This window comes from Strongylocentrotus purpuratus, unplaced genomic scaffold (genome assembly GCF_000002235.5).
Source record: "Strongylocentrotus purpuratus isolate Spur 01 unplaced genomic scaffold, Spur_5.0 spur5_scaffold_13, whole genome shotgun sequence".
Classification (NCBI taxonomy): Eukaryota; Metazoa; Echinodermata; class Echinoidea; order Camarodonta; family Strongylocentrotidae; genus Strongylocentrotus; species Strongylocentrotus purpuratus.
The window spans coordinates 1,232,086-1,259,480 of NW_022145598.1; the positions used below are offsets into that span (position 1 = coordinate 1,232,086).

Below are 27,395 nucleotides of genomic sequence, written 5' to 3' on the forward strand. Positions count from 1 at the left end.
CAATGGTCACCGATTATGCATTGTTTGTTGTATAGAGGGCGCAAGTAGCTATAAGTAGTGCAGTGGGGCTTTAAAGTTATAACATGGTGTGCATCATAGCAAGTCTAGATAACATAGATATACAGAACTATGTATGTGCCTCATTCCCTAGTATAGATAACATAGATATACAGAACTATGTATGTGCCTCATCCCCTAGACTAGATAACATAGATATACAGAACTATGTATGTGCCTCATTCCCTAGTCTAGATAACATAGATATACAGAACTATGTATGTGCCTCATTCCCTAGTCTAGATAACATAGATATACAGAACTATGTATGTGCCTCATCCCCTAGTCTAGATAACATAGATATACAGAACTATGTATGTGCCTCATTCCCTAGTCTAGATAACATAGATATACAGAACTATGTATGTGCCTCATTCCCTAGTCTAGATAACATAGATATACAGAACTATGTATGTGCCTCATCCCCTAGTCTAGATTACATAGATATACAGAACTATGTATGTGCCTCATCACCTAGTCTAGATAACATAGATATACAGAACTATGTATGTGCCTCATTCCCTAGTCTAGATAACATAGATATACAGAACTATGTATGTGCCTCATTCCCTAGTCTAGATAACATAGATATACAGAACTATGTAAGAGCCTCATCCCCTAGTCTAGATAACATAGATATACAGAACTATGTATGTGCCTCATTCCCTAGTCTAGATAACATAGATATACAGAACTATGTATGTGCCTCATTCCCTAGTCTAGATAACAAAGATATACAGAACTATGTATGTGCCTCATCCCCTAGTCTAGATAACATAGATATACAGAACTATGTATGTGCCTCATCACCTAGACTAGATTACATAGATATACAGAACTATGTATGTACCTCATCCCCTTTTTTGGCTGGTGTTCTGGACAAAGACACTCATGATAATGCCAATGTCTTGTCAGCAAACTATGTTCGCCTCAGCCCCCCATCCAAAATGTTATAATGATGCTATAGAATCAAAGTCAGGAGATCTGTTCACTTCTTATTCAGGAGTGAGGAGGCGACACCAAGTTGCCTTTGGCAAGGCAATATTCCTAAATTCCTCGGAGAGAACTTACGACTGTCGGTACCGGTTGCTAACAAGCGTTCACGTATTTTCTTAGTTGTCACGCGAAATAAACCATCAAGCCAAATCAAATTATTTACTGTCTGTTCGTGTTGATGGATTGTCTTGATCATGGGATTATGACAAGCGGCTGGGAAGGGTGGGTGGGGGGGGGGGGCTTGTCTTGATCATGGGATTATGACAAGCGGCTGGGAAGGGCGGGGTGGGTGGGGTGGGGCTTGTCTTGATCATGGGATTATGACAAGCGGCTGGGAAGGGCGGGATGGGGGGGGGGCTTGTCTTGATCATGGGATTATGACAAGCGGCTGGGAAGGGCAGGCGGGGTGGGGGGGGGGCTTGTCTTGATCATGGGATTATGACAAGCGGCTGGGAAGGGTGGGTGGGGTGGGGCTTGTCTTGATCATGGGATTATGACAAGCGGCTGGGAAGGGCGGGGTGGGGGGGGGGGCTTGTCTTGATCATGGGATTATGACAAGCGGCTGGGAAGGGCAGGCGGGGTGGGGGGGGCTTGTCTTGATCATGGGATTATGACAAGCGGCTGGGAAGGGCGGGGTGGGTGGGGTGGGGGCTTGTCTTGATCATGGGATTATGACAAGCGGCTGGGAAGGGCGGGATGGGGGGGGGCTTGTCTTGATCATGGGGTTATGACAAGCGGCTGGGAAGGGCGGGGTGGGGGAGGGCTTGTCTTGATCATGAGATTATGACAAGCGGCTGGGAAGGGTGGGTGGGGTGGGGCTTGTCTTGATCATGGGATTATGACAAGCGGCTGGGAAGGGCGGGATGGGGGGGGGGCTTGTCTTGATCATGGGGTTATGACAAGCGGCTGGGAAGGGCGGGGTGGGGGAGGGCTTGTCTTGATCATGGGATTATGACAAGCGGCTGGGAAGGGCGGGGTGGGGGGGGGCTTGTCTTGATCATGGGATTATGACAAGCGGCTGGGAAGGGCGGGGTGGGTGGGGTGGGGGCTTGTCTTGATCATGGGATTATGACAAGCGGCTGGGAAGGGCGGGATGGGGGGGGGGCTTGTCTTGATCATGGGATTATGACAAGCGGCTGGGAAGGGTGGGTGGGGTGGGGCTTGTCTTGATCATGGGATTATGACAAGCGGCTGGGAAGGGCGGGATGGGGGGGGGCTTGTCTTGATCATGGGATTATGACAAGCGGCTGGGAAGGGCAGGCGGGGTGGGGGGCTTGTCTTGATCATGGGATTATGACAAGCGGCTGGGAAGGGCGGGGTGGGTGGGGTGGGGGCTTGTCTTGATCATGGGATTATGACAAGCGGCTGGGAAGGGCGGGATGGGGGGGGGCTTGTCTTGATCATGGGGTTATGACAAGCGGCTGGGAAGGGAGGGGTGGGGGAGGGCTTGTCTTGATCATGAGATTATGACAAGCGGCTGGGAAGGGCGGGGTGGGTGGGGTGGGGGCTTGTCTTGATCATGGGATTATGACAAGCGGCTGGGAAGGGCGGGATGGGGGGGGGCTTGTCTTGATCATGGGATTATGACAAGCGGCTGGGAAGGGCGGAGTGGGGGGGGGGGGGGCTTGTCTTGATCATGGGATTATGACAAGCGGCTGGGAAGGGTGGGTGGGGGGGGGGACTTGTCATGATCATGGGATTATGACAAGCGGCTGGGAAGGGCGGAGTGGGGGGGGGGGCTTGTTTTGATCATGGGATTATGAAAAGCGGCTGGGAAGGGCGGAGTGGGGGGTGGGCTTGTCTTGATTATGGGATGTTGACAAGCGGCTGGGAAGGGCGGGGTGGGGGGGGGCTTGTTGTGATCATGGGATTATGACAAGCGGCTGGGAAGGGCGGAGTGGGGGGTGGGCTTGTCTTGATCATGGGATTATGACAAGCGGCTGGGAAGGGCGGGGTGGGGGGGGGACTGCCAATGCCCACATTTTTGCCTGAAACATCACAGAGTATTGAGGTACTCATCACTCATAATCCTTTGAACTTTCTGTCCTTGTACATTGACAAATTCCTGTAAAGTTACGCAAAGAGACACCTCTTCAATGTTGATATATGGAAAACAATGATTTTTTTGAAGAAAAAATCATCACACAAATCATTTTTTTTTAAACTTAAAATTGTGATGTTGATTAATCCGAATTCCCTTTAAACAGGTATCGAAATTTAGATAATTTTTTTTTCACATGACACAAAATTTATGGTGGTTCAAGGATGACTCAAGAAAACTATTTACAAAATACTTTTTTCATCAAAAGGGCCGCTTTTTTGGACGCGCCTTCCGATTTAGAGTTGTTCGCTACATATATATATATATATATATATATATATCTTTTAACGATCACTTTGTCTTCACTTTCCGGGCACTCTCAAATTTATGCCTCAATATTTATCAACTATATGGTAGCATGGCGTTCATAAATTCTTAATTTACGTCGTATTTTTTTCATGAGCAAATAATAAAACCGTAATATCATCTCATTTTTTCCCAATCTTGACGATTAATGTTCAATTACTCTTGAAATGTTTTCGCGATGAAATATTTATGCTTTTATGTATTTGCTGAAGGATGATATATCTAAGGTATAAAAATTCGAGAAGAAATATAACTCGTTATCTCTGAACTGGAGGAATCATTTCGTAAGATATTGGCAACAGTTGAGAAAGCATCATTTCAGCAGCTGCGGTCTGTGCTTAAGTGTGTCCATCGATGGAATAGAATTTCAATCAAGATCAAGTTCATCCTCACGTCTTCAAGGAACACAAAGACCATTCGCAGAAAAGATGGAAGAAAGTAAATATCTAATTGACACCACCTTTGGCGCATTGGACTACGTCATTTTGGCGGGATCGTTGGCCATATCGGCCGGCATCGGGGTCTACCATGCCTGCGTCGGTGGACGTCAATCGACCACGGAAGAATTCCTGATGGCCGATCGTAACATGAACCCGATCCCCGTCGCGCTGTCGTTGGTCGCTAGCTTCATATCCGCTGTCACTGTCCTGGGGACGCCAGCAGAGACGTACATCTATGGCTCCATGTACTGGGTGTACGGGTTCGCCTATATCTTTGTTGGGTTTACCACAGGGTCGTTCTTTATCCCGATCTTTTACAAAATCGGCGGTAAGAGTGCGAATCAGGTGAGTAAAAGAACATATATAGAATCCTTTTCTAATCGATAGTTTTAATGTAATAATATAAAACAAAAGATCAGAATGTGTATATAGTGACTACTCGGAAGGGAAAGCCGATAATAAAATGGCAGACTATCACTCACTAGACTTCTGGTTCTGAAAAAGTGGGCTGCCGAAAATATCAAGGAAAATCAAAAAAAGAAAATAGTGCTTTAGTTCATCTTCATGCTATGTCTCCAAAGAATTTTTTGAATCGCAACATTTTACATAGTAATTATTTGTTTCCTTGGGGTAACACTTATGACATAGAAAACAATCATTATTGTTTATAATGATTTAGCACGAGGAGGGTCATTTGAAAATGTTCCTCTACCCAAGATAGACGGTTAGTATAGCTCGCACTTTAATTTTAGATATTTTAAGCATTTAATCTCCACAATTGAAGACAAGTCGACAAGACGTACTCTAAATTTGATATCATTGAAAGTAAAACTTTAATGGTTCTAAAATGCTCAAAACAATATTGTAAGGTTTGAGGGATTTAATGCTTTATTTGTTGTTGTTTTTTTCTCATAAGGAAGGCTAACAAATTATACTTTCAAAATGAGCCTCTCAGAATAATTCATTTTACTTGTTTTCATCTTTTTTCTCGTTTCATTTTATTTGTCGAGCTTCTCTATATATAACATCAAATTATAGTATATGTGGTAGAAAAGACAAGTAAAATAAACAGAAAAGGTGTAAAACACAAGAAAATAATAAATAACTTGGCAGGATGGCCCATGAAAGCTCGAGAGCTTATTTATTAGACACCAATGTCAGACAGTGTAAGAGGACTCATTTATTTTAATAATTGTTCATTGTTCAAATTTTATTTTATAATTGAAAGAATCATGATTTCCTTGATGTTCTCTTCACATTGTGCCAAAATTGAGCTAATGGTTTGCTCTGAAATCGACCAACACCTTTGTTGAGCTTTGCGATTTTTCTCAATCGATACCAAATGTAGGTTGGAAATAAGTGGCTGGGATATGAACTTCCTGGGTCGATTGTTTTTTTATACACCAAATGTATGACTGTTTTAATATTATATCCCAAAGAAAATCCTTATCCTTTCAGAGATCGTCCTTTTCACCCAAAAGCGCAGTGGTGTAATGAGCCACAAGTTTTGAGTTTAAAAAAAAAACATATTCATATTGTGCAATTGCGATCTTTATTTATTCATTATACATTCTTTATCATTTTCTTTTTCTGTCTTCCTTATGCAATTCTTTGTTGTTGCTTCTATCATCTCTGATGTTATTGTTTGATGTTACCATTCTATCATTTTGTTCGTTCTTTCTTCCTCATGTTATTCTTTGTTTCTTCCTACTATCACCTTTTCTAATGTTATTCGTTGCTTTTATCATTCTATCAACTTCTTGCTACCATTCCAAATGTAATTTTTTGTTTTTATTATTCTACAAATTATTCTCCTATCTTTCCTTGGTCTATCCATTTTCCTTCCTTCTATCACCTTTCCTCATGTTATTTTTTGTTTCTTCTTTGTATAAACTTTCATTATGTTATTCTTTGGTTTTTTCCTTCTACAACCTTTTTTATGTGATCCTGTTTTTCTGCCTTCTATAACCTTTCCCTTATGTTATTCTTTGTTACTTCCTTCGATATCATTTCCTTGAGGTAAGCGTTGTTTCTTCCTTCTATAACATTATGTTATGTTACCCATTGTTTCTTCCTTCTATAACATTATGTTATGTTACCCATTGTTTCTTCCTTCTATAACATTTTCTTATGTTATCCTGTTTTACTTCCCTCTATATAACCTTTCCTTATGTTATCCTTTTTTTAAATTCCTTCTATAACCTTTCCTTATGTCATGATTTGTTTCTTCCTTCTGTAACCTTCTCTTATATTATTCTTTGTTTCATCCTTCCATAACCTATAACGGGGTCAGTGACGATACCATGCACAGTTATCTGACTTGTTACATAATACGTTTCTAAACTGAATCAATATCAATGATCAACAAGTATTTGTCCTGGAATGGTCTTTTATCAGGCTCGATTAGTGTGCCCCGTTAGACATTTTATATATAACCATTTAAACTAATACTCTCAGCATTATCGGACACTATCAATGAAGTAGGGATGGATCTTTCTAACTCCTTTTAAATCTTCATCGTCGATGCTGTCTTGAAGAAAGAGCTTAAGAAATAACTAGCTTCTACATATATTGTGAAAATCTACTGTGTATCGAATCAGGGAAGGGACATCAGATTCTTACAAGTAGAGATCGCGGAATTGGCCATCGGGGCTTGGGTGAACTGCAAAATATACGAACAGTATGTACGATGTCGGGACTTTTGCGGTATGGGACTATGTCGTTTTGGCGATATCGCTGGGCATCTCGGCCGGCATCGGCATCTACTACGGCTGCACGGGCACGAAACAGTCAACGACAAAAGAATTCCTGCTCGCTGATCGCAACATGAGTCCGTTCCCGGTGGCGATGTCGTTGATTGCGAGTTTCATCTCGGCGATCACTGTTCTGGGAACGCCCTCAGAGGTGTATCTCTACGGCTCCATGTTCTGGCTCTTTTCGCTCTCCTACATCGGATCGGGACTCATAGCCGCGCTCTTCATGCCGATATTCTTTCGTCTGGGTGTCACCAGTGCAAATGAGGTATAATAATAATAATAAAGACGTTTGTAATAAGCCAACTCCACATGACTAAAGTGTTTGAGGCGCAATGGAGAAGAGAAATTACAAGTACACGAAAATACACCCCCCCCCCCAAAAAAAAACGGTTAGGCTATTTGCATTTTATTAGTGGATGCATTTTTTTTCAATACCCGAACAAATATATTACATTTAATTCGCACATTGCGTGCATGTTGTTGGCTTTCATAGCGCACCCGCACTATTCAAGCTGTCAAGTTATTCTTGTTTTTAAGAAAAAACCTGTTTTCAGCTTTTGGGCAAATAGGAAAATTTAGCAAACTTTATAATTCTTTAAAGAAATTTGCAATATTTTTTTCAAAAAGCAATTACAAAAGAGTCATGATATCTTTCTAGTTGCCGACACCGGTCTTGCAAGTCCTGATATTAAAGATGGACGCAGTTTCGGAACATTTTACTGTGCGTCTGAACATAGTATTTTAACCGTGGTTACAATTTTAACCCAAAAGTGAGTGTGGTAACTCATTTTCCGGAATTTTTTTTCTCATTTTTTTTCAATTCAGTAAAAAAATGTATCTTCAAAACAACATAATTAACACAGGCCTATCATACAATATATATTTACAGTTTTATGTAGGAAGGAGGCGAAATTCCCTAAAAAGCACAAGTCTTGTATAGTGAGGTTGCCGTAACAATACAGGCATATGATACATACACATGAATAACAATCATAATCTACAAAAAAATACCAACGAACGTAAAGAGATCAAGGAGAAGGTAGAGAAAGACAAAAAATCAAAGAAAACAATACTGAAAATATATAAATATATATATATATGTGTGAATGTATATATATATGGATTAGCTTTCAACTGCTTCACGCATCCAACAAACCAGTAAGGTGATCAAGCTCATTTTTCACCCCCCCCCCCCCCACGTCCACCCTCTACCTCCGGAATATATGTCGGCAAAAATCCCTGAAAGTCGTCGGCAATGTTGCACGTTTATTGGTCAAAAATAGAGGTAAAGCTGTATAAATAACTTAAAAATCCAGTGTTGCAGAGTATAGGGGTCGAGCAATAAGTACCGTTGAAGTGAAAAGGGTTAATTGTACCCAAAAAAAATTAACAAATTACTTTTTCCCCCTTTTCCAAGTAATCTTGTGCTTAAAGAGGTGAAACAACACATAGGAGCATTTTTCTGTGGAATGTTTAAAGCTGTGGCCGTTGTACAGTTATAAATCTGCAGGGGTTAGCGTAAAGCTTACCTTCGGAGGAATATAGGTTTGTTTTGACCAAGCATCAAAGTCCAACTATCTTTTTGTTGTCTGCGATAGGCCTACAGGTGAATCAAGAGTGCTTAGCCTATTATTGCTGTGGTCTCCTGGACATACAGACAAACCTATGTAAATAGAATCCTAGCCTATATACGTTGTGGGCCTGGTCATATGATAAGGACTAGATTGAGATATACATGTACATACATGTATAAGGTTACCTTTACCAGGGAGATCCTATCATCTCCCAGCCTGTACAAAGCTCCTAGTTTGACTCGTTTTTCACGCATTTATATGTATCTATGAAACAAATATTACAAATTGTAATGTTGCCAGTAACAACAAAATGTCAACTCTTCTTCACCACTTTAAAATTCTAGAATAAAAGTGGCCCCCATCTGCATTTAGGATTATAATAAGTAGCAGTGGCATGACGTGGGTAGGGATAGTAAGAAGGCATCGGAATCGCTGTGGTGGGGCGATTACTCATTAGAGGGGTCGTAGCGTATTCTTCAAACCCCCCCCCCCCCCCATCTGCCCCTCTCTCTCTCTCTCTCTCTCTCTCTATATATATATATATATATATATATATATATATATATATATCTTTCTCACTCTGTCTCTGTACTGTTACTTTATTCCATTTTGTATACATTTTTATTGAGGAACAGGGGCCCCTCATACGCCCCTGTAGCTACGTGATTGATCGATAAATTATCGTAAATGAATCGAATTAATTTTATATAAACAATGTCTCCACCAACTAATAACAAATGTTGAAGATACGTGGCATAATTTAAATTCAGTAATCAAAACTAAAGACATATGATCGCTTATCTCGCATGAGAGGACTTTGTTTGGATTTGATTTGCATTGTGATGAGATAAGGAAGGTTCAAGTAGATGCACACACCTAGATTGAGATATAGAGGTTTCTTTGAGCCCTTGCTTGGGTGCTTAATGGGTTACAGCTCCTGCTCATCAGAGAAAATTAGTCTCTCTCTTTCATACTCATTATTCTAACAAAACATTTTAAAAACATAAAATAGTGAAGAGGAACTTTACACTTCCCCCATTATACCAAACATGCATATCTGTAATTTCAACTTTAATGCATCAACACATGTTGCAACCTCATCTTAGTCCAGGATGAAAGTGAAGTCATTTTAAAGTACTCTGTAAATATTGAAATTATAGAGATTACTCGAAAATAGGCTAGGCTACAAAGTATAATTATTCATACGTGTGAGATATGATAATGAGCGCATCCAATCTATGAGAGGACACTTCTATAACTTCACAGCTAGATGACAGTCTCGAATTTCGACAAAACGAATATACCTTGGAAAATCTTTGGACGAATTACTGACACTCCAGAACTGCTTACGAGCAAAATATCCTGCCATTCATGTTCCCATATTCGGAGATGGTGACCAAGACAATGATCGGGTCTAATATGCCTATAGACTTTTGAGAGACTTATTGCCTCATCATTCGGCAAGGAATCGAAGACTTCATCTGAACAGGCAAATCTAACATTTATGTTTTGAAGTTGGTTGTGGATATTTCTGAACTCGCATCAAAGATGATACAGTTATTCCATTGAAGGGCTGTCGACCATTTTATGGTTTTTTTTCTACGTACTTAACTTCTTATTAAATGACAATCTTTCAAGGAATTTTTGAAAACGCTATAATTGCTGAAGAGCCAGTGGGCATAACAAGACGAAAGAATGGATTACTATGACGTGGGGATCTTCACCGGTGCAGACTATGCAGTCTTCAGTGTTTGTCTGGCCTTTTCTGCTTCCATCGGTCTCTACTTTGGCTGCACCGGGGGAAACAAAGCACCAACCAGGAATTCCTTCTGGCAGACAGGAACATGCACCCAATCCCAGTGGCCCTGTCCTTGGTCGCTAGCTTCATATCAGCCATAACAGTACTTGGTACCCCAGCAGAAATCTACCTCTACGGCACTATGTTTTGGCTATTTGGGTTTGCATACATAGGGGCTGGGCTTGTAACGATGTTATTCATGCCAATTTTCTTCCGACTCAATATAACAAGTGCAAATGAGGTAGGTATATAAAGAACTGTCGAAGGCTATGAGGCATTACAATCTCGCAGAGTTTCCGCCAGGGGTGTGGCTATAGGATGGGGAATGTAAACCTCTTACTAATCAATATAACCATCCATGATATTACCCAGGTTTATTATCAGCATTGCCGGATTTTATAAATAATGGTAATTGTCAACAAAAAAATGTTTGATTTAGGCCTGCTATGTTAGTTTGATTTTCTTGCTAAATTGATGAATCCGAAGACATTTTTACCAATACATTTATTACCATTATTGGCAAATTTTTAAGCCCGTAATTAATCGAATAATCCTGATAATGCAATTTTGAAAAAAAAACTGAATTTTGAGGGTGGAGAAGTGTAAATATGTTTGTCAAATTGAATAGAAGAAAATGAATGTTCATTTGAATTGAATTGAATCGAAAATGTGAATTTCAACGAATCTTTTCCTTACAAGCAAATATTTCAAAATAATAATACCCGTTGCTTTCCTGCAAAGGTTCATGTTTACTTGTCATAAGGGTCGTTAATTCAGAGATCATCCTTGTGGCAGATTAGCCCTGTGCTAAACAAGCTATCTAATAAAGTATACTACTACTTCTACTACTACTACTTCTACTACTACTAATAATAATAATAATACTTCTACTAGTACTACTACTACTACTACTACTACTACTACTACTAGTACTACTACTACCAGTGGCGTAGACAGGTTCGTACACCTGGGGGGGGATGACTCAGGGGCGGATCTAGCTTTTTGCTAAGGGGGAGGCTGACCAAAATAATGACGATGCAGAGCATCGTCCACGAGCCGCGAAGCGGCGAGCCGATTTTTTTTGGGGTGTTTATTTGAACCCCGTAAGTGATGTTTTCCTGGCATCTATTAACACAATGGAGACCATAAAAAGCAGTGCATGATAACGTCTTTTTAAATCAAGTAACAGTTAAATACACAGTTATATCCAGAGTTATCATGTGTTTGGTTAAGTTACCAGATGAGTTGAATATCTTCTCACAATATTTGCACTTGAAAGGGTTTCTCTCCAGCGTGCGTTCTTTTTTTCTTTTTTTTCTTTCTTTTGTTTTCCTTTTTTTTTTTTTTTTTTTTTTGGGCCGCCCAAGGGGGGGTTTAAACCCCCTAAACCCCCCCCCCCCCCAGTAGATCCGCGCCTGTTTAATCATGTGGTTATCTTGTGGTTTCCAAACCACAAGATAACCACAAAATACTTGTAAGATTTTCTTTTTTTACCGTCTGAATTGGCTTTCACCGTGTGAATGCGGCTAATAACAATAAACACAATTACAACTAGACATAATACTTGTTTGGAACAAGTATAGGTGGGCTGGTCAACTTAAATTTGAAAACAAAATAGAGCAAAATTAAGCAAGATACTGCTTGAAAATTCTTAAAAAACACTATCATGTAGATTCATTACGTGAACGAAATTCACCTTCTATAGTCATAACACGCAAATTATGAAATTTCTGACATGAGGCCTTTAATCAAAATTTTCACTCTGATGACGTCATCAAAATGAAAAAGAGTAATTATTGAACTTGTAGAGAATTATCTTAGCTACAACATATTGAAATTTTGAAGAAAATCAATAAATATATACAGAGATACAATCAATTTTCCATAAATATGCTGACGTCATAATATGCAAATTCGTATTTTGAGTTCCAAGGCCATTAAGATGATGTCACGATACACTCAATGGCCAAATGAGACATGAAATCATATTTCTGACTCATACTCTTTTCAAATATTAAAACAGAATTGCGGTCCAGGTGCATCCCAAAGAGCTATAATGGATTGTGTATAGGCATGTTTTTGCCCATGTATGTTATGTATTACAAGAGCTCGCACGCACGGACATTTATGTTAAGCGAACGCTCATTCCCTTAATAATGGTCATAAAGAGATAAACATGGTATCAATTTGTTTGTAAAAATATGGGAAATATCATGAAAGAAAAAAAATGGCGATTCTATGTTTTGTAATGGTGTTACGCGCGAAAACGCGCGCGCATGTGCGTGCGCGCGATTTTTTATAAAATGCTTAAAATGACCTGAAACGTATGCAAAATAAATTTGAGACGATTTTGAGCATTTATAAATTTTGCGCGCACACTGACGCGCGGACGTACGCGCACGCGCGCGTTTTTTGACATGAAATTGACTAGACTGATATTGACCTTGATCATGATAAATATGAATGAGAAATTACTTTTCGTTATGAAGATATGATCATGAGTTAATTTTCACAAAATGGCGCCTAGATGACGTCATCAGTCAAGGTCAAGATTGAAAACGTTATTTTGATTTCTCTAAATGCCTATACATATGTGTGTCAAATTTCAAGGTATTTGATTGAACCATTTTCATGTTATCTCGTCCACAAAAAAGTGGGTAGAAATAAGAAAAACTAGATTTGTAATACTTGTTTGGTACAAGTATAGGTGGGCTGGTCCAGCTAAAATTTTAGACAAAATGAAGGGCACATTTGAGATAGCTAATTGTCTCAGCTACATCATACTCAAAGTTCAGCGTAAACGAAGCTAAAACGACGGAGATATTGCTCGCGAAAGACGGGAATGTAGAATCCAGTTTTGAGAAAAAGTCATGTCCCATAGAGAATACACGCAAAATGTGAAAAATTGACATGCCTCCTTTAATCGCAAAAAATACGCCATGATGCCTATGCCAAAATGAAGGATCGTAGTCACTTTATTTGTAGAGAATTGTCTCGGCTAAAACATATACAAATTTTAAAGAAAATCGATCAATATCTACAGAGAAACAATCAATTTTCCGTAAATATGCTGACGTCATAATATGCAAATTGGAATGTTGAGTTCGGAGGCCATTATGATGACGTCATGGGTTAATTGAGGGTCAAATGAGACATGAAAAAATATCTCCGAATCATACTCTATCAAAATATGAAAAAAAATTGGGGTCACCTTGCATCCTAAAGAGCTACAATGGATTTTGTATGGGCATGTTTTTGCCCATATATGCTATGTATTACAAGAGCTCGCGCGCACGGAAATTTATGTTAAACGGTCGATCATTCCGTTATTAATAGTCATAAAGAGACAAACATGGTATCAATTTGTTCTTAAAAATATGTGGAATATTATGAAAGAAAAATAAGGAGATTCTATGTTGTGTAATAGTCTTACGCGCGAAAACGCGCGCGCAACGCGCGCGCATGCGCGTGTGCGCGATTTTTTATAAAATGCTTAGAATGGCCTAAAACGTATGCAAAATGATTTTGAGCATTTCAAAATTTTGCGCGCGCATTAACGCGCGGACGTACGCGCACGCGCGCGTTATTTGACCTCAAATTGACCGGACGGATATTGACCTTGATCATGATAAATATGAATGAGAAATAGCTTTCGGTTATGAAGATATGATCATGAGTTGATTTTCGTAAAATTTTACAAAATGGCGCCTGGATGACGTCATCAGTGAAAGTCAATGTTGAAAACGTTATTGTGCTTTGTACATATGCCTATACATATGTGTGCCAAATTTGAAGGCATTTGATTGAGCCATTTTCATGTCCACAAAAAAGTGGTTAGAAATAAGTAAAATAAATAATAATAATAAATAAATAAATAAATAAAGGCAATTCTAACGAAATTATAAGGTGGTCTGTACGTTATACAGCCCACCTGATAAAGAATAAAGGCAATTTTAACAAAATTATAAGGTGGTCTGTATTAGATACAGCCCACCTAATAATGATGAGGATTATTATTATCATCATCATAATTATTATTATTATTAATATTATAATTGTTATCATTATTATTATTACTATTATTATCATCATTATGACTTATTAAGTAAGCAAATATCATTCCCCAAAACCTGGGGGGATGATTGTATATGCCATCCCCCCACCTTGTGAGGTGGGGGGATGCATCCCCCTCATCCCCCCCCCCCCCCCCCCCCGTTGTCTACGCCCCTGACTACTACTACTACAGCTGCTGCTACTACTACTACTACTACTACTACTACTATTGCTACTAGGGTACTGATATTGGAACAGTAGTAATCTGACATTCATCTTGTCTTCCCTTCTTCTTTTGTAACCCTCCGACAGGCCATTTTATTTTTGAATCATTCTCTGAACAATAAAAATTGATATTTTCTCTGGCGACATGCAACTGCTTCGAGCTTTACTTCGTTAAAGATGTGGGTTTCGGGTTGCGATTGGGTTTTAGGTTAGGTTTAGCGTCAGGGTTATGTTTATAGGGACAGTGTTGGGTATACGGTTGATATTAGATATTCGGTTAGTGTAGAAAAGGGTCAAACAACCACGACAATGCCTATGGAAGAGAATTGGTGCCGGACTCTCCAAACTTTTTGCCTAACGGACTATTCATGCATGCTTTATCCAAGTGAGGTATAATTTGCTCATGTTAATACACCCACACATACACACTCACACACACACACAAACGCACTTCTGTAATTGTCTTATTAGTTTCTTTCTTGGTTGGGGGCCTTGTATCATGTCGCGTCCAATATTCCCAAAGTCGTATTTCATGTATCCAAGGACTTGTTTGATCGAATTCAAAGTTGGAATTTGAGTTCAAGCTGTATGACATCAGATCCGCAAATGTCTCATGATTTTTGCCGACTAGTGGCTATTCGTATAATGCACTGCAGTCCTGTATGCGAAACGCGTCTGCAACCAGAAATGACTTAATTACATCGATCAGTCCAAATTCCACCCCGCCCACCCGCGCACCCACACAACACCCATCCGCTCACGCACACACACTGACATAACACCACATGTAGACCCGCATTTTAAAAAGGAGACGCTCTACAGCCTGGAGAGGGGAAGGGGAAAGAGAGGACAGATAGTCTGGCAGTGCATTGAAAATCACGAGTTTTATTCTTTGGGTGAATAACATAATGTTAATACATCCCCTAGTAACAAACAAATCACACAAAAGAACATATTCGTGACAAACCCTGTCGATATGAATTTCGTAGTTTGATCACGTCTGCATTGTAATTCAGTATGGATCGAGAATTTAATACAAATAATAAGACGATGTTTAGCGTATTATGTCAGCTGCAGGAAGTAGACAGCATCATGTAAACGAAGTGAAATACTTTGTGTTCGAATGACTTCTTGAACTTACTATCCGATACCATCATGTGTTTAAAGGGAGTGTGTCATGACGAGACTATGTGTCTTTCCCGTGGGCCTACTCGGGGCCAATCGGGTATAATACGACTACGGACGACGCGACCGCAGCATTCATGTGCGTGCAACATACGCGAAACCGAAGCGTGAGGAGAACTTCGGTCTGTTTCGCGAACGCTAGCGCGTTGACCCAGTTTAGCGCGCGCTGACCCAGTTAATCAAGTTAATTTGTTTACGTGCAGTTGTCCAAAAGAAAATGTATATGGTGTTAACCTGTATTTGCCATGATACACTCCCTCTAATGTGTACAAACCTCTTACATAGCAATCCTTTCTTACAGGCTAGTCTAAAGGTCACATAGTCTCGATTGATCCTGCCTTTCCTAGTCATACAAAGAAAAGAGTAAACAAGTACATATATCTACCGTATGAATTACATGTAAGAAAATCGCTACTGCTAATTGCATATTGTTAATGAAACTCATAATAGGGAAACTGAGGTTTATCATAAGAAAGAGGGGTCATATTTTTAAGGTCAGACACGGACAGATAGCCAAAAAGAGTTTCACGTTAATAATAATAATCTAATATAACAATATTCGGTTCTTGTATATATAGCGCATATCACATTATACAACGTCTACATGTGCTTCCAAAGACTTTGGAAATTATTACCCTAGCTTTAGGTCCAGCAGCCGTTATCAGCGCACAGTGCATTTCAAGGAATAATCCTACCAGGTACCCACTTAACTCACCTGGGTCGAGTGCCGCGGCTCTTGGTTGCAAAAGGGATGATGTAGGAACATGAAGATAAACAAGTCATGATGTGAGGGCTTCGATATTTGTATATGAATGTTTAAAAAGCTGTGCTTGGTGAATATGCAAAAGTTTGTGGCATATTTGTTATCCTAAAGATGGATCGGTAAATTTAGTATATGTTTTTTTTTTTCTTTTTTTATAAGCAAAAATATAATTTGGTTTCAATGGGTACGAGATGAAATTCAAGAGGTTCAGATTTCGAACCCTTGTCTGATCAAGGAGTTACTCCTTGGTCTGATGGGTATGTTATCAGACGATACACCTTATGTATTTCTTCCCCTCTAGACCCAGGCTATCAAATCTGTACCTTATGTGATTTGCTCCTTAATGTATTCATCTATACCTCAGTCACACCGCCAAACAGACTGCAAATCGAATGAAAACTGAAAGCTTCTTTTCCATTATGGATAATAAACCTTCTGTTCTCTCTGATGCCGGTCTGGTTGGTGTGAGTGAGTAAAAACACGAAATTTATTGAAATCAACATTCATCCTTTTCGGTTATCCATTGCAATACAAATTTAACGCGATGGAATGTGATTTACAATTATTTTTCTCTTTTTCTCCTTTATTTCAGTATCTCGAGCTGCGATTCAACAAGGCGGCACGTATTCTTGGAACTCTGGTCTTCTTCGCCCAGATGGTAATATTTTCTTCTTTTTCTCTCTGTACTGTTACTGCCAAGCTCCATATTGTTTTATATTAAATAGGTCGTGTAAAAACGTTTCACAGAATTTACCGCACGTGTAAACGTACTGGTCCGAATTTACGAAAGGGTTTGAATTCCAACATGGGGTGTACCATTTAAATCTCAGTAATTAACATGATCAAGTAAGATTAGGAGGAGACAGGATGGCTCAGTGGTAGAGCAGGGATCTAATAACCGGGAGTTTCCGGGTTCGAAACCAAGTCACTTCTATAGTGCCCTTTGGTAAGGCGTTGATCCTCATTGCCAAGTCCCTCGGAGAGGACTTAAAACCACCGGTCCCATGGTTGCTTACTACGAGGCATACAAATAAAAACAACCATCAAACCAAACCATAATATCTTAGCATATATATATTTAAGTAAACATCTTGCCTTTTTCGATTTTTAGAGTAGTTTAAAATTCCTAAATTTGTGGTTCCACCATGTGGGTAGTCCTGAAAAGTGCTGTTTGGTTTTTGAAAGAGGAAAGAAAAGAAAGGGAGTGAGTGGGAGAGGGGTATTCTTTGGGTTTCGTCCTATGGAGGATTACTGGGTATTGCATGGATAGAGGTAAAACAATTATTAAGAGAGGTACTCTTACGTGAGTGGAGTTCCGAGAAGCACTGGTGAACAAAGTTACGAATGCGAAGATCTATACGCACCACTTTGGATATTACACCTAATCTGCTCATATCATCTAGAGTAATGTTATAAAGTTATTTATGGTTCAGTCTCGCTCAGTATGGCAGTGACATAAGACTATTTTAGATAATTTCATAATAATTTTGTTCCATGACTAAAATCCAATTTGACTACTAGCAAAAGTGTAAAATATTCAAGTATTACCAAAAGAAATGCTTTGGTTTCGTTAACCCTTAGCTGTTATTATGTTCACTCAAAAACTTATAAAACGATGTAGCAAAAACTGCTTACATTGCATGCATTGGCTATTAACATTTCTCTTCGTTTCTTCGATTACCATAAATCATTAATAATTTTGGATCATAAATTGTTGGAGACAGAGACTTTATTGAGGACCGCGCGATAGTGTTGAAAAGACACAAATAAGGAAATGGAATGAAATTAAACTGGGCGAAGCCTTTGCTTATACCCGCTCAAAGTTCACCTTTCTCTTATATACGACCATTAAAGGTGAAACATAGTTTGGGAAAATTTTGAAAATTGGGTGGATAGTGATTCTTTACAATTTTAATATATTTGGATGTCCCTGTGGATGTATTATAAGAACTAGACAATTTAGCCCCTGAAACACTTCTGCTTTCGAGAAAAATTGAATATAAAAATGTATAGGTGCTCCCGGTAAATTTTTATAAATTTCAAATAGCGCCTATACCGTACGATGGTAGCTGCGACCATGAAAATCTCAGAATATTTAGTTGTGATATATAATATCCAAACGGGATAGCTAATCGGTCGATTTTAGTCAAGAAACATTGTTTTATAGATTAATGAATATCTTGACCTTGAGAGGGGGCTATACAACATAAAGAGTTTATTATTTACAATTTCCTAAGTTTAGACTCGATTTTAACCGCGACAACGATCACTGAATATTGTAGGATCGCATATGCTTCCAATATGTTCATTTGAACCGAATTCATGACCCTATACCCAAACATTGTATTACCTTTAAATGAAGATGATACACGCTTTTAAATTTGCAAGAGAGTAAATATGAGCGAGGGTTTGGTCATGATCTTTAATGTATTTACACGTCCTTGATGTTTATTGCTTCTGTAGCGTTTTTTACGAGGTCGTAACACTTGATGTAGAGGTGTACTTCAACGTGATATTCACATATACTCACTTGTATTAAACCTGATGATCGCGGTCGGTTCATCTTATCTACATTCAAAATAGTAGGTCAGTTAATGTAAGCGATTGAATGCATGTGTAAATTACTTGTAGATATAAAAACATGTCACGTAATATTATAGTACATGACTTATTTTTCATAGGTTCTCCTAAAAAATACAATTTTAGAAGTATTAACAGGAAGTAGGCCTACGTGTATAGCACTAGGGTACAAAATGGGAATTATTGTTTAAATAACAGCTGTTCTGTTTTCATTTTGAGCATTCATGTCAATACATTTTTTCCAACTTTTATAAAGAGAAAATAATATGCAATTAAGAGTAATGTTGAGTACCCGTCACAACATTCCTTTATGATTAATTAATTAATTTCTTTTCTGGTAAGCTTTTTTTTTAATCATAAAAATTAAAACAAACAGACTCATCCTCACCGAATATCGCTACCAGGGGAACAATGCACACAGATATGGGTAGATGGGACTATGCATTTGGTCCTGAGTATTAAACTGCAAAACTGCTAATATAATATCTCAAGAGCAATGCATGTAACATTTCAACACTGATAGTCTTCCATATGTAAATAAGAATAGTGAAAAAGGGTTACACTTTTCATCATAACCTTAAATTAATCATCTCTTTCAATGCTTATCACTATATCAGGATTGTCAAAACTAGCTGTGGAGACATTACGACTGTGGGGGAAATAGTATATGCTTCTTCTTCTTCTTCTTTTGTAATAGTCCTTCTTGACACTGGTTTAAAGGTACTATCTCCCATTTGCAGGCCAAAAATATGAAAAGGTTAAATTCCAACTGCATTTGAAAGATAATACTAATTTAGAACTTCCCTAAAAAGGGTGGGGCTTGAAAATGTCTTCAAGTGGGGAAATAGCGACTATTACCTCTCAAATCGACTTAGGAGCTATAGAGCCAATAAGTAATAGTCTTGATTTTCAGACCATTGTACCGAATGGTCATACGTTTTATGCTGCGCAAAGATTCAATCAGTTTTGTTTTGGCCATTACAAGAAGTGGGTTATTGATGTACACAAATGCTCCTTTACAGCTCATATTATGGATGTTACCAAAGATGAAAAAGCCAGTCAGTCACTCGATAGTGTCTGACAGTGAAGTCTAGCAAGTAAACGGGTTTCCTTGCATAATTTGAATATTAGGACACTGCTAACGTTTAAATTTCACAGATAGGACATACATGACATAGTCATAATTCCTGCAAAGTTCTGCAGAATTTAAAGGTTGACTGCAGAAGGGACATAGTACCTTTAAAATTAAAAACACCCACATTTGAATTTGACAGGACTTTAGACATTGGGTTGTGTCCGAAGCACGAAGAATCATAAAGCCACTATTCATAAAAGCTTATCGAGTTCATTCCGGATAAAGTAGAACTCCTTTATTAGTCCACTTCTCTGTGATGCTGGGCTACGTTTCACGAAGCTGTCATAAGTACAACTTCACCGACATCCGGCTAAAACTTTGACTGTATATTCAAAAATGCTGTGTAATCGTCCATGACCTAGCATCGTTTAGCCATTCATGAATGAACCTGCATTCAATCAGCAGATGTATGAGATTTATTGTATTATTACCAACGCTCCTTCTCTCCCCTTTCCTTTTCTTCTCTGCAAGTCACTCTTTTTCATTTTTATTTGTATTGTTGTATCTAAGCTGAGGGCTGCCGGCACGTCAAGCTACTTTGCTTATTTCTGTAGCCCTTCTGCATCTAACGTATTTTAATTATGCATTCAATATATTTGTTTAAATTCAATATATTTGTTTAATATCGTTTATTAACTGTATAAAATTATATACACTTGAAATATTGTATCAAGCCATTTTATGTTCATAAAAATGTATGATGAAAAAAAAAAAAAAGATGCAGAAAACCAATAAATCAAATAAAAATCAAATTAAAAAAAAAACGTTTATTTAGTTTAACACGCCTGTTTCATGGAATGTCGTTGAGCTTCAGCTTATGACGGTTTCGTAAAACGCTGACCAGGGCCCTGTTTCATAAAACTAGATATCAATAACAAATGCTGAATTTCTATGACAAATCTGCTCTCGGCCAATCAAATGCCACGATTTCAGTAGCTTATAACAGTCATTGTAACTTGTTATTGATAACATGTTTTATGAAACAGGGCCCAGGTGTCGTCTTCCTCGTCCTGCACAAATTAGACTCCTTTTATACAGGGACTTCATAAATGGAAGCTATCACAAATTACTATTTTCACCTCATTACGTCATTTCCTGAAATGAATTCATTTCTTAGATTAGTATCTAACATTTAAGTAGTTTTGTTATGTTAGAAGTATGATAGTGATGTACAAAGAGAAACAGGACGCGTACATAACTTTTAGGTGGTTTTTATTACAAGGCAAAGAGAACACTTATGCAAACATTAGATAAGAAATGTTACGAAAACAAATATGTTTAGACGATGCACCGCCTAATTTTACACTCATAATGAGTAATGTTCTATATCTAATATGCGTTTGGATGAGAAAGTAAATAGAGTTAAGAATGTGTCGTGATTTTATTTACTTTGTATTTTTCTTATCTACATTACTGCTCTGATTTTTTTAATGCGATTTCACTTCAAAACAAAACAATACTTCTTCTTCTTCTTCTACTCTGTTTTCTTCTTCTTCTCATTCTTCCTCTGCCTCCCCTTCTTCTTCTCCTTCTTCTTCCTCTTCTTCTTCTTCTTCTTCTTCTCCTTCTTCTTCTCATTCTTCTTCTTCTTCTTCTTCTTCTTCTTCTTCTTCTTCTTCTTCTTCTTCTTTTTCTTCTTCTTCTTCTTCTTCTTCTTCTTCTTCTTCTTCTTCTTCTTCTTCTCCTTCTTCTCATTCTTCTTCTCCCCCCCTTCTTCTTCTTCTCCTTCTTCCTCTTCTTCTTCTTCTTCTTCTCCTTCTTCTTCTTCTTCTCCTTCTTCTTCTTCTTCTTCTTCTTCTTCTTCTTCTTCTTCTCCTTCTCCTTCTCCTTCTCCTTCTCCTTCTCCTTCTCCTTCTTCCCCTTCTTCCTTCCTCTTAATGACTATAAGTCAACGTTCCAACGCCCATAGAGGCACACTGTCACTATGTAGGCCTCGCGTACCAATAGAGTGATGGTTTACATATAGAAGTAGATACATCACCGGTAAAAACACAAAACGGGCATATTACGTCATCGAGTGGGTAAAGGCAGGTGTAACATTGATGTAAATGATTCAACAGAAAACAAATACATGTAGAAGACTCGATCGCTTAAAGTCATAATGGGCATTATAATCGAAGTACGTGCAAGAAATATAGTTAACAGAATTGAATAGTTCTGTTCTTTGATATTCCATGTATCGTATGTTATCCAAATAGCTTTTTAAGTGTTCTCATTAACTGATTTTACTAGAGATAACATTTTATGTTTGACGTGACATGTTTTTATTAAGAAGGTGTCTACCTTCATTACAGAATTTGGAATAAGGGTCGTAGAAAACTTCTATCTTTAGTAAAAAGAACTTCTTTTTCAATATATGGTTCGGAATTGTTTTTTTAAATGCTTTAACCACTGCGAGCTCTATGTCGTCGTTTCCGTCGTCTTATGCGTCCTCATCTTCGACGTCATGGTGAATTCCAAAGACGCGTATTCCGGGAATCGAACTTGAGCCGCCGAATTGAAACACCGATGACAGACCACTACACTTATGCAGAGCCATTTATTCACAGAGTTAGGCCAACTTGGTTTCACTGGGTCACAACATGGCGTATATTCTTTTGTTTTGTACTTAGCCTACAAAGCAGAAGTCGCCATGTTGTGTCCAAGTCGAACCTGGTTAGCCAAACTCTGTGCATAGATGGCTCTGCACCACTGGTAAGCATAGCGCCCTCAATGGTAGGACCCATGCTTCGCCCTCTGTATCTGACTGGCATGTATAACAAAATAAATCATTTCTTTAAATTTGTTTTGTCCTCTTTTTTATATTGCAGATCCTTTACCTTGGTATTGTCATCTATGCTCCAGCACTCGCACTCAACCAAGGTATGCTTTCGGCTCGGTTCAAACCTTAGAAATTTAAAGAACACATATTTTGTTTAATTCCAATCATTAGATATATTTATTCCTATACATGATATTTTAGGTAACATCAATTAACTCTCGATAGATAAAACTGCGCATTCACAAAATACTTAATTTAACTATGGACTTTCATTGACCTCATGTATTCAACAGTAGATTCATTGACTAAATATGTAAGGTTCAAAATTGATAATATATATTTGAAGGTTTTAAAAAATGAGGAAGGTAACTCGACTTAGTATTACTTTTTTTGTTTACTCGTATGATAATAATCCATCGTGTAAAAATAATAAGATGACGAATCCTCTTTCCTAAGAGAAATTTCTTCTGCACGGCCCACAGACAAGAATACTTACATTGGGAATCGATTATGAATATAAACAATTGATGAAATTAGAAGTTGTTAGTGTTTTACGACCAACATTCCAAAGAAATTAAGTCCATATCACTGAAAATGTAATCATTTAACTTATTCAGATTTTTCGTCAAACCTGTATCAGCATTTCCTGCTTCGAGTTTAATAGGCAAAATTTGTGTAAAGGTTCAATCCCTTATTGATAATAATTCTATAATGCTTAGCAATTTGTCTTCTTTTTTTTCTCCTTCCTTTGTCAGTTACCGGTTTGAATCTATGGGGCTCTGTCTTTGCCATAGGGATTGTCTGCACCTTCTACACAACAATCGTAAGAAACCTAATTATTTCCTTTTATCCTTATTTTCATAGGCATGGATGCAGGGTCAAGGAGGTTGTGCAATACTAAAACATAAAATATATTTGTTATTCCTTTATATTTGTTTTCTATTTTCATTCAGCTTTCAATTTATAAATATCAAGTTGTATTTTTATCGAATATGGTGTTTCAGCCGAATAGCCGAATTTTAGCATTTTTTTGTGTGTGTGAGGTCCACCACCAAACAAATTGCCGACTCCAACTCGGGTTAATATTTTGCTCGGTCTGGTGTCAGGCTGGTGTCAATCTAATGTCAGTCTGGTGTCAGTCTGGTGTCAGTCTGGTGTTAGACTGGTGTCAGTCTGGTGTCAGTCTGGTGTCAGTCTGGTGTTAGCCTGGCGTCAGACTGGTGTCAGTCTGGCGTCAGTCTGGTGTCAGCCTGGTGTCAGTCTGGTGTCAGTCTGGTGTCAGTCTGGTTTTGGTCTAGTGTTGGTCTGGTGTCAGCCTGGTGTCAGTCTGGTGTCAGTCTGGTGTCAGCCTGGTGTCAGTCTGGTGTCAGTCTGGTGTCAGTCTGTTGTCAGCCTGGTGTCAGTCTAGTGTCGGACTGGTGTCAGCCTGGTGTCAGTCTGGTGTTAGCCTGGTGTCAGTCTGGTGTCTGTCTAGTGTCGGACTGGTGTGGGTCTGTTGTGGATCTGATTTCAGTATTTCAGGGGCCCCGTCTTATAAACAGTTCAATTGATCCCAATCAATCACAAGTCCTCCAATCAATCGCAAGTTTGCAGTCTCCTATTTTAAATGTACGTAGTTGCAATTGATATCAATCGCAAATGAGTCGCGATTGGTGACGGGGCCCTTGTTTCAGTCGGGTGTGGGTATGATATCAATGTGTTGTCAGTCTGATGATGGTCTGGTGTCGGTCTCTAAGGTGTGAGTAGGGTAAAAATGTTAAATGAATAAAAGGTGAATAAATATATTTTACGTCTTAGGGAGGGATGAAAGCTGTGCTATGGACCGATGCTTTCCAGGTGATGGTTATGATGTCTGGTTTCCTAGCCGTCATCATCAAAGGCTCTATGAACATTGGTGGGCTGGACAAGGCTTGGCAGATATGCGAAGAGAACGGCAGAATCGATTTCTGGAAGTAAGCAAATCGACATTAATTCATATTTTAGTTTTATTTCATTGTGTCCATGCCTCTGCTCCACAGTAGGCCTACAATGATATTTTGATAATTTGTTGCCTTCCGTCCAGATCTTTGCGCTCTCAGAACTCCGCATTTCTTGTTCTTCCTAAGCTCAGTAGTCGCGACAGCGGAAGTCGCTTCTGATTGGTTAGTCGTTTCACGGTGCTCAAGATAGTTCATTACCATAGACATATTACGTGTGCGGAAACTATTTGGAACTCCATGATTCAACATAATTATGACCGCGTTCGCATAATATGTGCCATGTCACAACTGTCTCACTCAGTACGATATGGCCGTGGTCATTTCGTTTTTCTCTCTTTTTCCTTAGCTTTGATCCTGATCCAACTATCCGTCATACGTTCTGGACTATAGTAGTGGGCGGGACCTTTACTTGGGGGAGTACCTATGGTGTCAACCAATCACAGGTCCAGAGGTATCTCACGTGTGGCAAAGAGAAGACTGCTCAGCTGTGAGTATCATCTGACCAAACCACATCTGCCATCTCAACCTTTCTTTCAATTATCTCATCCTTGCATGTATTATATTCTATCTCCTGAAATGTATGACATTTTAATAGAGAATGACATTAAAATTTCTTTTTAACAAATATGCAAATATAAATATTTTTTGAGCATTTAAAAAAAGAATGGATGAGAATTTCGATATCAACAGAAGTATAGTAGGACAAACAGAACAGGGGTTGAAATTTTAAACTTTAAACCAACTATAAGAACCAAATACTACATATTATACAACGCATTAAAAGTTAAAGGAAAATTGATATTGACCAATTCTCTTTCCGTTTCCTCTTTCCAACTTGTGTAGAGCTCTGTTCATGGCGGTCATCGGGATGGTGATTGTGGTGTCATCAGCCTGCCTGTCAGGATTAGTCATGTATGCTAACTTTGTGGAATGCGACCCCTTTACAATGGGATATGTCACATCATCAGATCAGGTAATAACGAATAGCGTTCTCTCACTAAATTCTTGTAAATGAATGGTAAGGTATTATCGTTCTCTTGAACAATACATTTATGTTAAAAATAACAAATTTGTATCATTTGATAATAGGTGGAAAAACATTATGTTGCATTTAAAAAAAAATATTTTAAAAATGTACCACCATGTCTTATATAATCAGCTATATTCTTGTTGTTGATTCTATTGGTTATATTATGTATATATATTCATATATGTTTTGTTATGTTTTGCAAAGTCGAAAGCAATATTGAATAAAGATGATTTTATTAAAGAAAAAAAATCAGGTAATAACAAAGACTAAAGTGAACCATAATATAAAGCTTATGAGGAAGAGGGTGAGGGGGCTGTAGCCCCTCCTCCCCCCCCCCCTTTCCCCATCGCCTGTTAAGTTGAACACATAGGCCCGTATTCTGAAGTCGTGTCTAACTCCTGTTTAACTAAACAGTTGTCTAAGTCCCGTCTTACTTTAGACACGAAGTCGTGTCTAACTTTTTTGGTATTCTGAAGTCGTGTTTAAACAAAGTTAAACACGAAGTCCTGTCTAAGTCCTGTTTAACTTTAGACAACTGCGAGGGGTTGTTTAAGTCCTGTTTAAGGGCGCGATTCTGCTGCTTTTCAACGCCGACGGTACACTGTACTTGCTGACCCCGAACTTGCGGGGGAGAACGATGGTACGTGCATTCTCCAAAATTTCAAATACGTTTTGCAGGATTTTTTCTCGTGTAGCCTAATTTTTTTTCTCGATAATATTAACTATTCTTATCTACTGGTGACATCTTGGAAATTCCATAATCTATAATGAACTAACCATTCTGTTGGAGAAGTTTCTTTTGTGGTTCTTCCGAGCACTGAGGCACCGATGAGTAGTGTGTTTGTCAATCTCATGCAGTACGTGTACTACGTACGTACGTACACAAAGTACATGCAGTCTAGTCATTACGTCACGATCACATCACCATGGTACCAGCACGCGCACAGCTAGCTGTGCGCGTTAATTTATTTATCCGGTGCGCGCACGCATGCGCATTGGGTCTTTCGTCACAATTAACGCCTACTGGGCATGCCCAGAAGTCGTGACTAAGAGTTAAACACGACTTGCGCAGAACTTAAACAGTTGTTTAGTTAAACACCACTTAGACAGGACTTAAACAGTTTTTTAGTTAGACGAGACTTAGACACGACTTCAGAATACGAAATTTAGTTAAACAGGACTTAGACACGACCTCGCGTCTAAGTCCTGTCTAAGTCGTGTCTAACTAAACAGTTGTTTAACTTTAGACGTGGCTAACTTAGACACGACTTCAGAATACGGGCCATACTGTTATGCAAAAATGATAGTTGTGATTTAAATTTTAAGCTCATGTCTTAATTTTCTCTGGTGGTTATCAATATTATGTAGATGATGTATTGCTTCTGAAATTGAGTGACCACTACATTATTGGTAGCCAAGAGCTCCTAGAATGCTGGGTGCCGTTCCACGAAATCGTCATAAGTAAAAGTTGATCGATATCTGATTGAAACACGTGTTAAATTTATATACGCGTTATAATGAGTTGTGAGCGAACTTGTACTTATGACGGTTTCGTGAAACCGCTGCCCTGGATATGAGTGTCAGAAGAAGATCAATTCTAGCTATCATTGTCAACATAATCAAAAGCACAACAAACCACGATCGCATTGACTTCCG

General features: G+C 38.7%; 1 protein-coding gene across 1 annotated transcript in view; it reads left to right on the forward strand.

Annotated features, from left to right (window-relative positions):
• The first annotated feature begins 6,333 nt into the window (after nucleotides 1–6,333).
• Nucleotides 6,334–27,395, forward strand: part of LOC588898 (sodium-coupled monocarboxylate transporter 1) — a 31,593-nt gene continuing 10,531 nt past the window's right edge. Inside the window, exons 1-7 of the mRNA XM_030982676.1 lie at nucleotides 6,334–6,921; nucleotides 16,847–16,912; nucleotides 22,780–22,831; nucleotides 23,486–23,553; nucleotides 24,528–24,682; nucleotides 25,056–25,196; nucleotides 25,553–25,682. Of these exons, the coding sequence (XP_030838536.1) occupies nucleotides 6,583–6,921; nucleotides 16,847–16,912; nucleotides 22,780–22,831; nucleotides 23,486–23,553; nucleotides 24,528–24,682; nucleotides 25,056–25,196; nucleotides 25,553–25,682 (951 nt within the window). The 5' untranslated portion in view covers nucleotides 6,334–6,582. The remainder of the gene's footprint in view (nucleotides 6,922–16,846; nucleotides 16,913–22,779; nucleotides 22,832–23,485; nucleotides 23,554–24,527; nucleotides 24,683–25,055; nucleotides 25,197–25,552; nucleotides 25,683–27,395) is intronic.